This window comes from Poecilia formosa, unplaced genomic scaffold, assembly GCF_000485575.1.
Source record: "Poecilia formosa unplaced genomic scaffold, Poecilia_formosa-5.1.2 Scaffold127, whole genome shotgun sequence".
NCBI classification, from domain to species: domain Eukaryota; kingdom Metazoa; phylum Chordata; class Actinopteri; order Cyprinodontiformes; family Poeciliidae; genus Poecilia; species Poecilia formosa.
The window spans coordinates 176,631-192,504 of NW_006800066.1; the positions used below are offsets into that span (position 1 = coordinate 176,631).

At 39.0% G+C, this 15,874-nt stretch overlaps 1 protein-coding gene across 2 annotated transcripts in view; it reads right to left on the reverse strand.

The window, feature by feature from the left end:
• The window catches only part of LOC103144446 (dolichyl-diphosphooligosaccharide--protein glycosyltransferase subunit STT3B), a 104,692-nt gene that overhangs the window by 31,140 nt on the left and 57,678 nt on the right, over positions 1-15,874 (reverse strand). The window contains exons 3-4 of one of the 2 annotated variants that reach the window (XM_016676087.1): positions 14,550-14,837; positions 5,449-5,514 (exon numbers count right to left, since the gene is read on the reverse strand). In XM_016676087.1, coding sequence (XP_016531573.1) covers positions 5,449-5,514; positions 14,550-14,837 — 354 coding nt within the window. The remainder of the gene's footprint in view (positions 1-5,448; positions 5,515-14,549; positions 14,838-15,874) is intronic. The other variant, XM_016676088.1, reaches the window with a different exon arrangement.

Sequence of the window (15,874 nt, forward strand, 5' to 3'; positions counted from 1 at the left end):
TATTAAGTTTGGTTATTGTCTGCAATTATTTTTTCAAATAAGGCAAAATTACAGTCACTGGGGCTGCTGAAGACCAGAGTAGTTTGGTTATAGCACCAGTTAAGGTTAGCGTTAGCAGTAGACCTAATTTACATTTTATTTTACGTAGAAAATGCAATCATGTTAATTTCAAGCTATTTACTTTTTTGTTACAAATATTGAATTAATTTATACAAATTTAAATATTTCATAGGATAAAAATTTTTAATCTGCAGCTGTGGCCATCCCGATGTTGTTACTTGAGATTTAATGGTCTTAGTCACAAATCATATGGGACGGTACAGGACCCTTTCCTGCAGATGAACTGCTTTTCCAAGTATTTGTAGGAGCTAAGGTCAGAAAATTAGCTAAAATTTAGAGGCTGATGAGAATCTCATTAGATCTGTACGTGTCTGGCTGTGAACTAGAGCACTAAAACATATTTTGACCTGATAATGGCTGTCAATAAATAATGCATGAAGAAAGTTGTGCTAACACTAATGTGATTACAAGGCCAGGCAACAGATATGCGTGATTATCTTTCATGAGAATCTGTTTAGTAGCTTCAGGAACATTTTTTCCTTAGATGAAAGTGTGCATATAAAAAACATAAAGGCTCTTAAGATATTCACGTTTTGACAAAATTCATGAAAATGTTTATCTTGTTTGTTTATCATACGCCATTCTTAAGAAAGATGTGTCCACATTGTGGTAACATTCACAATAAAATGCTTTGAGTGTCTGCTCAGTCAAACTAAAGAATGCAATTTGAGTAAGTGAACAGCATGGCACTTATTCCACATAACAGGACCATGGGAAGTCGAGGGACGCCTCTCCTCGTCTCGCTGTGGGTCACATGGACAAATTATGGTTCAGCCAACCGTTTTCTAAAGCTAGACTGCAACAGCAGAGGGCAGGAATCTTAAAAAGCTTGGAACAGTCTTGCAGCCGTTATCGCTCTCTGCACTTCAAGCTGGGCTTATCTGATGACCACAGAGGTCCTTTGAAGAGGATTTAAAAAGTGCACCATGCAACAGGCCGAGGGTTTCCTCTCTGAGGTTGCAGATGCATTTGTGTGTACGAAGCTTCACACGCAAACTAATCTTGTTATTTTCAAAAGACTTTTTTTTTTTCAGTTTGCCATGCCTTGCAAAAGAATTTGCGGCTTATAAACCCGTTTCATAATTTGTCATGTGATAACCAGAAACTAGTGATCACATGTGAGGTGGAAGGAGTATGACTTATGGTTTTTCACTTTATTTTCCAATAGAAATCTGTGAAGATGCACATTTGCAATCGGCCCACTGAGTCCATCTTTGTAACTTTGGGGATATTGGTGTAAAAAAAAAAAGGCCAAATACAAATGTAACCTTCACTTACAAGTTAATTATTCAGGTATGTTCTGTTATCTCAAACCCTCAGTCAGTCGTGGCAGATGATCGGTCATCCCGGGTCAGGTTCTGCTGGAGGGTTCCTTCTGTTAAAGGAGAGGACTCCTCCTCTCCACCGTTTCCTCAGATAGAAGACTTCTTAAACAAGTGGCACAAAAAACTTGACAGCATTCTTTCATAATGATTGAATTGGAATAAAATTGGGTATGAATCTACATATTAATTTGCGTAAATTGTATTTTTTTTTTCTTGAGATGTTTGTTGAAATTTTTGATATAAATATACTAAAATTCACTTATTTGTAAAAAAAAAAAAAAAAAAACATTTGAATGCTTATCACTTTTCTGCCATGTTACAATTATTTGGCCACTGTTTTCCATATTCAGCAGGTATGAGTACTGCACAGACCAGTGGAGGGCAGTATGTAATGAAGGATGAAGGTGGAGTTCCTTCATCCACCAGGTTGGTCAGAACCAGACAGATCTCTCCATCTCTAAAGTCTTGCAGTCAGTTTAATGTTTCACTCCGGGGAAGCCGCTTCCCTTAAAGCAGCCACTGTGAGAGCCCGGTTTTCAGAGCATTTAATCAGCATTTGATTGAGCTAAAGAGCTTTTGACAGGCGCTGACATTACAGGTTAGTCTATTAGAAGATGCTGAAGGGTTTAGGGAATTGGAATTTTTTTTAATCAGCTTTGCCCTTTGGTTCCAACCTCAGAAGATGATCTGCAGCCTCCAGCGACGGTCTGAACTTTCCTGGCCATCAGTCCATCAAATAGCTCAGATTCATGTCTTAATCCCAACCACCGCCGCCATTTCTCCTTCAAATAATCCAAAGTCAGAGCAATAAAAGATCTCTCCCGCTTCGTTTTGGTAACTCCTTAATGAGTGTCACGTTCAGTTAAGCCACGCTGGGAAATATAACCTTGGCTTTATCCTGATTAAATACCATCCTAAAAGAATATCTACGGTGCTTCCAGCACTTTGTCTGGAAGGCCAGACAGTCGGTGGTTGCATAGAAAACGATGAGTTATTGATGGCGATGTCCAAACCTGGTTTATTATTCTTTGAGGTGGACTTGTCTAGAGAGGAACATCTGATCTCTTTGGATAAGGAGGAAGATGTGGGCGTACAAAAAAGATTATAACAAGAAGACAAACTAAATGTTTTCACTGCTACTGACGAGGACAATAAAGTCGGCTCTTATCTTTTTGTATTCTTTCCATCTTTGTCCTTTTTTTTTAATCTCTTTGCACCTCTCTATACACCATTCTGTCCCCTCTGCGTTTTGTCTGCCGTTCTATTCATCTCTCCACCAATCCCCCCTCCGTAATCTCTCGGCTCTTGAGTCCCCCGCTGCAGTGTGATCGATGAAGCTGGATTTCGGTAATCTGCTGGATTTGACATCTGTGTCGCTGCTGGCCAAATAGCTTTAGTTTTGAATGAAGACGACGCTGGAGATTTTCATAGGCGCCCATGCAAACAATCTGTCGCTGAGGCACAGTGCCTGAACTGTCTTTTTTTTATCTCGTCTCTCATCAACCCCCTGATGGGATTCTGTCTGAATTGATAACTAATGCAGGGAAGCAGTGGCTAAACCTACTAACAATTGTCGCAGATTTCCATGAAGTTGCAGAAAAGAAGGAAAATACTTCCTCTGTTAAGTCAGGGTGAGAAGGAGGTTGTTGGGAGGTAGCAGAGAATAGCCGCTCTGAAAGTAATCCCCTCTCACACACAAACATAACATTCCAGTATTTGGGCTTTGCACGGTTCCTTAAAATAAGATTGTCCAAAGACCGGCCCCGGGGCAAAAGCAGCCCTTGGGAAAATTGTGTATTCCCCAATGGTAGTTCAAAAATGGTACAAAATTGGCCCTCCAGCAAATGGAGCTGATGCATATGGGACTTTTTTAGGATGACATTTTAATATATCCCTTCTTAAATGGGAAGTGTTCGGTACAGCACAGTACGTTTCCTTTCTGGCTTTTATTTCAATTTTACAGCAAGAAGGGCAACAAATAGCCAGCATCTATTCTCATAAAACAGACTTTGTTCGGAATAGTCTAAAAATAATAATAAGATAAAAATTTTTTGGATCTATTGGACATCTGTTATTGATCAAGGTTGAAGACCACAATCTCCCACAAATGGCTGAGGTCTAAAAATGTTTAGAACTGCCTAATTACACAGTTCAAACAAATATAGTTAATATACATTTGCACATCCAATGGAAACTGTTTTGGCACTTGCACAGAAGCTAACATCGAAGCTAACATTGTGTGATTCAGCCAATCGACGCCAAAGAAAATGAATGCCGCTGCTGTATTGGCTGCTTACAAAACAATGTGTCAAAAACCCAGAAAACTGAGCTGCAAATTGGTAGGAGTCTAATATACAATGACTTTTTTCCTACCTACAAAAATAGAACTACTTTGCTCCATTAAAATATTGCTTATTTAGCTAATTGTTGAGTATGTATGAAGAATCATAAACCAACTGTGTTGCAGTGATTCAACCGATTAAATTTACTGGTACTTTTTTGCATGACTTTTTTAAGGCTGCATGTCAATCATTTTCTGGGTACTGAATTTCTGCAATAGTTCCTTCAAATCCAAAATGCAGAAGTTTTTGCAGTTGCAAAAAATATCATTCAGCCTTCAGTGACCTGATGACACCATAGAACAACAAGAAGCACTCAGCTCCAGCTTTCCATCAAAAACCACTTCCTTCACTGTTGCTCAGTGTCAGAACATTATGTCGCTGAAGAAATAAAAATCTTTGCTAGATCAGCCATATACAATAATTAATGAGGGAAACATGTCATGAAACAGACACTGCAAAGATTAAACTCAACAGCTAAAAACCACAACTTGACAAAGGTTTCAAACAGAAAGCTTAAGTGACATTTGATGACAGCTGACTTATTGATTTTTTTTTTTAATTTATTAGAATCCGATGTTCATATCAATGTATTAACAACGTCAGACAGGTCAAACTGAGTACCGAGAGCATCTAGCCTGACTCTTCTGTCTGTGATATGATCAATGGAAGAATCAGAGGCGCTCTAGCCCCTCTGGTATAAAAAGTCAGACATGAACAGCTCGGCTGTAAATGCACAGAAAGGTCTGCTAAAGAGCTCACTGACGGAGCCGACTGGACTGATTCAGAATGTCTGAGCTGCTGCTGCAGAAGATGACATAAAAGAGGAAGTTTCTGTGAATGACATGCTGTAAATTGGATTCTGCCTTTTAGACAAGAATCTTTTTGCTGAAAAATGGATGAGAGTAAAAATCATCTGAATAAAAACGCTCCTGGTTGCAGTAAGGAAAGCGGAGCTGGCCGACGACCCGAGTTTGCGTCAAGAATTGTGTTGAAGGAGGCAAACATTTGGGTCCCCAGGTTCCTCTGAACGGGTGATTAGATCTAAACACTTCCTCAAACAAATCCTGAGAGCATGAAAACCCGAAGCTTCAGAGCAGATAAGCACAACATAAACGTCCATTTATGGAAATCTTAGTTTATAACAGAAATATCTGACAGAGTCAGATCTTTTACTGACGTTTTGTTAGTAAAAGACCTACTTTTACTAACAAATTATAAATTACAAAATAAAAGTTTATTTTTTTTCCTCAAAGGACCTCAGGGACATGAGTGTGTATGCAGCATGAACTTTATAGTGGGGTTGACAAGAATTTTGATTTATCGAGATAAAGAAACTAGTCGATGATGAAAGGAAACTACAAAAACTGAGTGATTGGGATTGTTATTTTTGTCATATGAACCATCTATGGTTTCTTTGCTGGTTTCCAGAGTTTTAAAAAAAGCTGTAATTGTGAAAATATTTTTTTGAAATCAATGTTTGCAGTTTGGTGGTATTATTGCAACATTTTGTGTGACATTGAGCAAGTTTTAATTTTACACCAGTAACTGTCCAGATGTCCAGCCAGAAGTACGATGACAGCGATAGTGACTTTAAATACTTTTCTATCACTTTTATCCTCATTACAACTAAGGCAACAAAATGCAAATGCATTAACTCTTACCATGTAGAAGTAGGAAAGACAACAGCCAATGGTCCAGAACACTGAGCCGGTCTTCACAGATTTCACCTGAAAAGAGGAACAGAAAACAATGTAGTGTTCTCCAATAAAAGGGTTCCTACACAGTTTTACATGTTTAATTTCTAAACCAGATCAAAGACTTCAAACAGTAAGAGTAAAAGACAGATATGACCTCATGAATGGACAATGAACGAACAAATGACAAGGCAGACAGACGAATGGACACAGGTAAATAAATAGTTCTCTGGATTGAAAGCAATCTGTCCAGCAATCCAGCTGATGAACAGACCAAAAGACGGATAAACCGAATACAGTCTGACAGATGGATGGGATGATGGATGATTGAGTAATAAATGGACAACAAGATGTGGTAGAAACTGTTGGACAAACAGGTGTTTAACTAATGGGTGGATGGTAAATGGACTGGTGTTTTATCAAGTCCAGAGGACCCAACAGCGCTTCACACTACACTCATTCTTTCACCCATTCACACACACATTCACACACTGATGGTGGTGAGCTGATTGACAGTAGCCACACCTGTTCTGGGCTGCCATGCATCGGCACCAACAGGCCAACCGACCAACACCAGAAGGCATGTGAAGTGTCTTGCCCTTAGAGGATTGAACTGGCAACCCACCGATTGCGGGACAAGCTCCTTCCACTATGTATGCTATAGTTGCAGTGGAAATCCTGAGACTACCAGTAAATTAGACTTATTCTGCTTACTTAATTTCTCCTATTAGATGATATTTTCAAGCCATAAACCTATTTACATCTAGTACAGTAGAGCGTGCCAACTTAAACCCTTCATTCATCTCTGTTGATCATGAACATAAACATCAGAGTTTTCTGTTGCAGATTATTGTGTTAAACATAGCCTGAAACAAGGTCCGCACACCGACATGACCCACAGACCTGGTTAATAATTAAAAACACTGTTAAAGGTACATCCATACAGTCAGACAATAGAAGTCATATTTCAGAGTGACCGATTAACACAGGTGATATATGTTGTCAAGAAGCTTGATTGCAGTCAGCAAGGTTCATTTATTTAAAGAAAAAAAAAGGAATCAATGTTTCCTGGACAAAGGTAGTCTCAGTCCAAAAATACCACGACACACACCTCTGGATCAATAAGCTACAAACGGCAGCGATGCTTTATATAGCTGGAGCAGGTCAGAATATCCCGACACCCAAAGGAACAGGTCAGAAGACAATAGTCTGATTTCTTGCCAGCAAGGAAGTTGTTTGTAGGAGGAAATCAGAAGATTTCAGAGCTGCATAGCTTTATGTGGGTTGACATGACGACACAGTTAAAGTCCCGGTTAAGTGAAAGTTTTTTGTTTTCTCTCCTTGGAAGATTGACATAAATGGTGCAAAAAAAAATTAACTGAACAACAATTTCAATCCCGTCAGGATTCTATTTTTTTTCTTCCATTTAACTTCAACATTCCCCATTATTTGATCAATTTGACAGTTCTAGTTAATTATGAGTTGATTTTTTTCATCTATGTTGTAATTGGCCTGTTCAACTATTTTTTAATCCATTTATCTTTTTATCAATGCATCTTCAATATATTTAATATTATACAATGATTCCAGATTTTAGTAGTCATTTACTATAGAATACATTCTCTTTCCTCCTGGTAAAAACCAAATGTGTGGGTGAATAAAACACTGAATGGGTCTCTGTGCCACGCTGTAGGAAGAACTGTATTTAGGTCACTTCAGAACCGCGACCATAAGTGATGTGCATTTTCAGAACCGACTGATAACCAATTCTGGCTGTTTAAAATCTGCCCCGCCACCCCCTGTTTACCTTTGGGCATATTCTGCTGTCAGACTGTGACTGTTAAATCCCCTGCCCTACTTCATGTTCAAGCTTTCCGTTTTTACACTAACACACACACACACAAAAAACGTTTTAAAATTCAGTCAATCCTGTTTTTTTTTTTTTTCCGGTCTCTCAGTAACTCCCATCAATCTAATTTGGCCCCATTGTGGAGGGAACACTTTACTAGGGAACACTGCCCATTACAAAGAATGCAGGTCTGATTTGAACAATAAATTAGCAGTTTTTGCACAAAATCTAGAGTGAGATCCTGATATCTTCACCCACACAAAACAAAACAATCAGGTTTTAATGGTAAAACATAAACGAGATCCAACATGAATGACTGATACTTTGTGATCACGTAACATCTTAATCTTCACTTTGAAGGAGAACTAAGTTCAACGTAATTCCAAATTATTTGTATGTTTTTTGTGGAGCATATCTAATGTATGTAAAACAAAATGCAGCTTAGGAAACTGAACCTATACATTCTGAAAATAAAAGCAGAAGCAAAGGTGTAACCAAAACTAGTGCTAATCAGTTTAGCAGACAAAACTGCTGAAGACAGCTAAACTTTCCCCATCAATGTTTCTATTTGAAGTATTCACTGCTTTTAAAAGCAGAGATGCTACACATTTTTCATGTGAAAACTATTTTCCTGGACCTAAAAAGCAGATGTCCTCATTTCTTTTTTGGTCTTTTTTGTAATTTTAAAAGATTTTTAATACAGAACCAAAAAGAAGCAGAGTTGGGTAGCTTTTGAATGGGCTTTATTCAGATCTGTAAAGATTATCCAGACTTCTCCAGATTTCACAGGAACACTTCAAGAGTGACATCAATAACCACAGAGGATAACAAGAGCCACTGAACAATCTGCAGTTTTTCCTCAACATCATCCAAACTAGTGAAGCCGAGCCGCATCCAGCCTGGTTTCAACTTGTGGCCAACCCCCCCCGAACCCCTCAGGGCTGCTGCCTTTGTTTAGCCACACAAGTCTCTCAGTGTGGTACCAGACCAGCTAATTAAATATGAGCCAAGAGAAAGAGCGGAATTACTGGTCCAACAATACAGCCATGGTGCGCAGGGTTAAAGAAACGGAGGGACGCTGTGCAACTGTGTGCTGGGAGACTGTTGTTCTTATGCAGACGAATGGAGCAACTCTCCTCTGTGTGAGTGGATTCAATTATAGATTATGGGAGAATGTATGTGTACGTATGTGTGTGTGTGTGTGTGTGTGTGTGTGTGTGTGTGTGTGTGCGTGCGCGCGTGTGTTTGGGGGGGTAAACACAGCGATCAAGAGAATAGAGTTGAATGGGTTTTTTAGTGGTTAAAATGAAAGAGTTGGATAATGAAGATTGTGTTGAGACCAGAGAGAACAACGCTGTTTATGAAATGCTAAGAAGAGGATAAAGGGGAAAAAATTAACGAGCAATAAGATGATACAGGAAAGGAAGATGGGCAAGGAATAACCAGGAAGAGGAGGAGGAGACGCCGCTCGATAAAGACAGAGACAAAGGACGACAAAGACAATTAACGCAAGACAATCTTGGAGAAGGATGGAGGGAAGGACAAGAAAACCACAAAGACAAATGTGGGTAAATGAGACTGATAATGGGAAGCAGTGGTGCATGGCCAGGATGATTGTTTTTCAGGCCCCTCGCTAAATTGAAGGGAAGATGTGAATGGGCGTACGATGAGTGCAGCGAGATTCTTCTTGATGGTGCTGCCCTGCTCATGACATGCCGCCTTAAGAGGCGGTAATGGCTGCCGCGTGGAACACCTGCCTCGCTTCGAGATGTATTGTCCCACCACGTCAGACGACAAGAGGCCGTTATGATGACGCAGGAACAAACACGTGTCCTCTACAACCTCATAGACGCGTGATAAGGGGAGAAACGGTCATGGCAGATGTTTTATAGGCGTCGCTGGAGGTTAGTGAAGGCAGAACTTCCTGACGCTTTCTATTATTGGAAAGAGTTTCCAGCGATTTTAGAAAATACTAAACGTACAACTACACTTTATAAGACAATGGATGGATTCTGTCGCGAAGCAGCTTAAAGAGTCGGAACAAAGCTGCAGCTAACCTCTTCCAAAATTCAATCAACTGCAGCCCTCTGCTGAGTTTTCTGCCGACTCTGCAGTCTGCACGGCTCCATTCATCTCAACTAAACTCTGTTCTGTTTTTTTGCGTTTCCTTACCTTTCATTTTCAATTGCAGTTTTCAAGACAAATAGCTCGTATACATACAGAGCCTTGCAAAATCGTTTAAACCTCTTGAATTGTTTTCTTCCTAATTATGCGCTACCAGCACAAAGTAGTTCATACTGGTGAAGTGGCTGGAAAAAAACAACAAAACATCGTTTTCAAAATATTTTAATTAAAATCTGAGCATTTCTTTGAATTTCTCTTTGATCTCTTATAAAAAGCAGTACAACAAGTTGACTTCAGAAGTCACCTAATTAATAAACATTGCATTTTCCTAGTAGTACTGACCACTCAAGGCACTGTAGAGTCAAAATCACCCAATAGCACACTCATTCATAAGCTGATATAATACGCATGGTAAAATATGAACAAGTTCAAGGGCTATGGCTGCTTTTGCATAGCTGTGTATTTTTTTCCATTTCATCGTTGCATGTAAGCTGCCAGCTTTCTGTCAACCATTTGATGCATTGCTTTCCTTTTCTTTGTTTTTAAATGCATGCTCCTTTCCATTTTAACACTCGTGTCAGTAACATTTTGTGTCTCTGAAAGCTTTTTAAATTCAGAATAGGCTGTCTGTGTCAGTTTAAGTAGGACAACAGCGGAACAATAAAGTCCTTTGTATGGAAGCACGCAGCATTTATATCCCTTGTCCTTCAACCTGGAATGATTTCCCAAATGTTGACGGCTTCCATTTTATTTTATTTTTGTAGAAGTCACCACTGCAGCGAAGGCGCTTTTCAAAGGTTTGGCTCCCTTCCAGCAGCTGTAAAGAAAGCTGGTGAGATTCTCATTAAGGACACTGTGCTTAATGTCAATCAGCCTGGGCCAACATGGGCCAAGCTTCACCCAACCAGGTGTTTGTTGAATAAACTTGGCACACCACGGAGGAATGAAGACTAGAACTAAGACGAGACTGTCCATTAACTGTTTGTTCAGCTGAAGAACCAATGTTTACACTGAGGTTCTTACTCTGCACAAGGTTTTCTTCCCAATAATTTAAAACCACTTAGCAATTTCTTTAAAAAATAAAAAAAAAAAATCAGACACACTCCAGAAAGAAGATTGAAATAAAAAAAATCCACCAACCAAAAAAAAAGTAATAGATATATATTCAAGACAGACACAACCAACAATCAAACAAAAAAAATAAATACAGACGGCCAGCTCTTCTTGAAAACATTTTGCAGTGGTCTTTTTGGTTTCTATTGATTTCTTAAAGTCAGTAAAAGTTTGTTCAATGTTGCTGCTTTTGAGCAAATAAACCACAAACACATTTATCAAGGTGCTGTGTTTGCTTTCACAGCATGCAGATGGGATTGCAGAACCAAAGAGCATGTGGCTCAACACCACTGACACCAGCACATTCACACATTTCTGGCATTTCTGCTTCAGTCGCTAACTGACTGATCTCTGTAAAACCATCCTCAAACAGCCACACGTCTTACTTTTAAATACAAAAAAAAAAAAAAAAAAAATGTTGGATGTCATCCTAAACATGTCATCTGGATCTTATCCTACTGAACATTTCCCAGCTCAGTGGGGCCCGGCTCGCTTTGCACCTGTAGGCTGTGCTACTTCTGCATTTGCTTTCTCACACTTCTGCAATCCTGTTTTACCCCCATTACAGCTCGGTGATATTGTTTTATGTGCAATCTGCAAACTGTAAGTCAATATCCCCTGAAATTAATATTCTCACGACAGAGGTGCAACACGAGAAAAGAGAAGACTTTCAGCTGATAGTACAGCAAAGTTGATCTGATTCATATTTTCGAGCGTCTAACCTGCAAAAGCTGAATTTGAAAACGTTACTAGGATGAACTACAAGATCCGCCTGCAAAGATTGTCTGACCAACTTCCTGATTTACAGCCACGTACAAGAGCTAACAGAGAACATCATATACTTTATGATCGTATTTGATAAAACATGTGCAGAGTAGGCTGCAAGAGGATCTGGGTGTAAAAGAGCGGAACTATAGATGTGGTTACACTGCTGAGTCAGAGCCCAAACAGAGTGGCTTTTATCAGGGGGATGGAAACTTAGAAACAAGCTCCAAGAGCTGGACGGTAAACTGTAGCTCAGCATCAGAAATGACACGAAATAAAATTAAAAAAAAAACACAAAGTTGTTTCAAAAAGTAACAAGGCACAACCTTGAAACTGCATGCAGTTTTGTGCTTAAAGGGACAGGACCAACCATGGGTATTTGGATGAGTTTCTACACATCCTATGGAAGCCTTCCAGACTTTTCCACATTCTCTGTTCTTTAGGTTTATTTTAAAATATTAATACACAAGTTTACTTTCGATTTGCGGCAACTATTACTTTAGTGGGAAGGCATTTAATATGGAACAGGAGGAAACTGAAACTGCACACAAAGGAGAAAGGAACGGAGGACAGAAATAAAAAGATGGGATGACAGGAAAGGAGCAAAGACATAAGGAAGAGAAGAAAGAAAGTACACACAAAGGGAAGGAAGTAAGAGCCCAAGAACAAGAGGAAAGAAAGAACAAAGGACATGAAGGAGTTAGAAAACAAGAAAAAAGGAAATGATACTGAAAATCCAGAAGTAGAATTACAGACTTCCAGATTGCGTTGGAACCATGAATGCAGCTCCTGTCTGACCTGATTGGTGTTCATACTGCAACAGGAGTGAATAAGACCCTCCACCTGGATGAAAGCCTCCACTGTGCCGCGTGTTTTCACACTAACACAGATTAATACCGATGCTTAAAAGGTCAAATAAAATTGGACAAATAGCCTCTCATCTTCCATTAAAAATTGAAACTCGCCTCTGGCATATTTAACAAAAGCTCGTTTTCATTTTGTTAACTCAACTCAGCTTGAATGGGAATAATCAGGACTGCAGCTACTAATCAGGCTTTTCCAACGCTGGAGGCCAGAGCTCTTCAGTTTAAGAGATGCATAAAGAAAATTAGCATCTGGATGCATTTAGACATTTAAATAACAAACATGGGATTTATATGAAACATTTCATCACATGAAAACAAAATCTGACTTGATTATTCACAGACCTAAACACAATGAAAAGAACAGTCTGAAACGATGCTCACACACTCGCAGGTCTTGTTGCTGTATCAAGCCAAGATCTCATTTTAGGTCATGCATGTTTTCATCTCAATTCAGATTTTAAATATCTCCACCATCTCCCCTGCTTGACAACATGCACTGGCCTTTGTAGAGAACTTTCCTTGTAAAGGAAGTGGTTGGGGGTTGACGTTTAAAGAGAACATCAGCCATGATTACGCTTACAGCCACACGGTGGGAATAAATGTCAAAAGAATATATTGAGGTTTCCTGAATACGTTATACTCCAGTTCATGTTTCAGTAGTTTCTCAGATTCCAATTTTGGGATTTTTCTGACCCAGTTTTACAACATTGGAGACATTTAAGTTTACAATTATTATGCTTTGGGAATAGTTGTGGGCTTGTCTGTGGGTAGTAGCACTAGATTAAAAAGAGTCAGTGACACTGATATGGTCTTTCAAATAATGAAAAGTTTGGAAATCAAAACATTTTTTCTTTTCTCATATTTCCACAGATTTAGAAAAGCATAGAGTCCAATTTCATAGATATCCTCCTTTAAAAATAATACTGTACAAGTACTTTTAACTTTGTTTTTTTTTTCAGTGGCACAGCAGCTGGCTTATTATTAATAAATCTACAAAAATAAATTGGTATTCAGCTAAAATGTCTTGATTTTCCTTTGGTCTCACACAGCGACAGTGTGCAGGGCTGGTAATTGGATCACAGTATTTTGACACGTCCGTATTATAACACTGTGGGCATGTGGGGGATTTGTTAATGGAATAATTTTCAGAGACTGAATGGGGAAAAAAGAATAACATTTCATAAATATCTTCAACATGATTTTAGGATAAGAAGAAGAAAACTTTGTTAATTCTCCTCCAGCGTTCATCTCGGGTTCAACAGCAGCAGAATCAACTATAAGCTTTTATAACTGGACTAAAAGTATAAACACCAGAAAGTTTTAGTCAAATCTGTACTAGTTACAACTTTAAAAGCCTGGTTTATATGGCAACATTAAAGTATTATTTTATCTTATATACAGCCCTTTCATCCTTTTGATATTGCAAATAAAAATTCACACTTTTCAAATTAAGAGCAGAATGGTTTTTATAGACAGAGCAGATTAAAGTCTGTTCAGCAGAATTCAAAATTGATGAATAAAAACATTAGAAAACTGAAGTGATGCAGAATGAATTAAAAACATCCATTAACAGCCGACAAGGTCAAGTTCACCATCAAGGAAGAGAGGCCTCCTGATCAAACTGTTTGTGTAGCAATTTCACGCATGCATGTATGATGCTTTCATATGAAGATATCTGCAGGGCTTTGCGGCAGCTGCTGATGCAACTGAATGAGCGAACAAACTCTTTGAAAACTGTTTTTTAAGCGTCTTTCATCTTTAAAAGCTGCAGTGTGGTGTTTTGGTGCAGCTCCTGTAAACAACCAAGTTACATTTTAGCTGGAGGACAAAAAATAAAAATCATGTCTGTGGAAATACTTTTTTCATAAAACATGAGTAATATTTTAATAACTAAGGATTAAAAAAAAAAAAACAAAAAACAAACAAGCGAGCGAACAGACATGGTTGGTGGGGGTGAACCAACCGGATGAAAGAAAAAAAAAAAAACAAAAAAGGAAGTTAATTGGAAACAGCGGCCGAATTCCACCATAACCAGGCTTGATTGTACTCTAAAAGGTCATCTTATTGTGAAGGTGTGTGAAAGTTTTTCTAGTGCAGTTTGGATTCTGTGAACCACATGGCCTGCAAAGATCGCCAGCTTTCTTTTCAAGGCTACGGATAAATAATTCAAGATGTGAAGCAAGCAAGATTTGAAAGTAGGGCCCTACTTTCCTGGCTACATAAACCTCGTCTCTTAGAAAAAAAGGAGACGGAGATGAGCAACGGCAGAAAACATGACAAAACTATTACTTGAACACGTATAGAAAAATGTCACTTTTTCTCTATTTAGATTAAGCTTTCAGTCTACATACCCAAAGGTAGTAGGTGAACTGCAGCGCAAAGATGGCGATGCCTTCGTTGTCGAAGGAGCCCGCCACAGAGCGGGAGATGTAGCCCGGGACGATGGCGATGAAGCAGGCTGCCAGCAGCCCTGCGCCCTGGTTCCACAGCTCCCGCGTCAGCAGGAAGGTGGAGATGGCCGTCAGGCCGCTGAACACGGGCGCCAGGAACACACACACATCCCGGATGTGCACCGTGACGTGAAGCAGGTTGAGGATGTAGTGGATAAGGCCGGCGGTCACCATGAGCCCTGGGTAGACCTGAGGGCAGAGACACACACACACAGATTAGAGCGACCAAAAAAAAACAAAAAAAACATGGCAGGTGAGTTGAAGAGGCTGTGAGAGGATTCACAAGACAATTTCACACAACATAAGCTTGGTGTATTATATTTTACAGTTTACCATAGAAATTATAAAGCAACTGTCAAACCCATGCATAGACTTTCCTATCTTAAAAAGTTGCAACAGATCAACATATCACAGCCTGTTAGGGGTAGCGGTCGCTGATGTGTGGCGCAGGAAATAAAACAAGGTGCAACAATCAGGCTCTTTGCACATGGCATTCAATTTGGGCTTCCAGTTGAACAAAAGTGCACACGCCTCCATATTGCACATATGGATTGGATGTGGTGAGACAAGTCGGATCAATTTTGTTCTCCGGTTGAAGTTCAAATCCTAAATATAAGTGGCAGATTTAGAAATAGCCGGGCATCCAGTTTAGTTATAATGGAAAAGACGTCAACTTTACTACACAATTTTATAATGGTTGCGGCAGAAAACATGTAAATTTTTAAAACTGTTTTCACTGTGACACAAAGTGACCAGTAGAAACACAGATTGTGTTTCCTGCTCAACACTCTGGCTAAACCGATTGTGGAGATGCAGGTAAAAAAAAAAAAAAAAAATCTGAAGATTTGGCAACCTTACTGTTTAATACATGATATATTATGATATACTATAAACTTTATTGCTAAACAAATAAATCAAAATTTAAAAATTATTTAATGAGAGGGAAAGATGGATAAAATCTATTCTAGGATAATGAATTATTTTTGCTTATCGGTTTTAAAGCAATAAGGATTATATAGTTCAAATCACGTTTTTATGTAAATACTGTGCTTCAGTGAAATTGTGGCATTTTTAATTGAGGTTGCCCAAGCAGTCGATGACTATACTCCTTTTACGAGGAGGAAGAAAAAAAAAAGAGAGTAAAAAAACCCCAGCAAATGAGCAGTTTGGTAGCTTTTTGCAAGTTCTGCAATTTTGTTTCTTCCAAAGGCAGCAGCTCTGGCCTT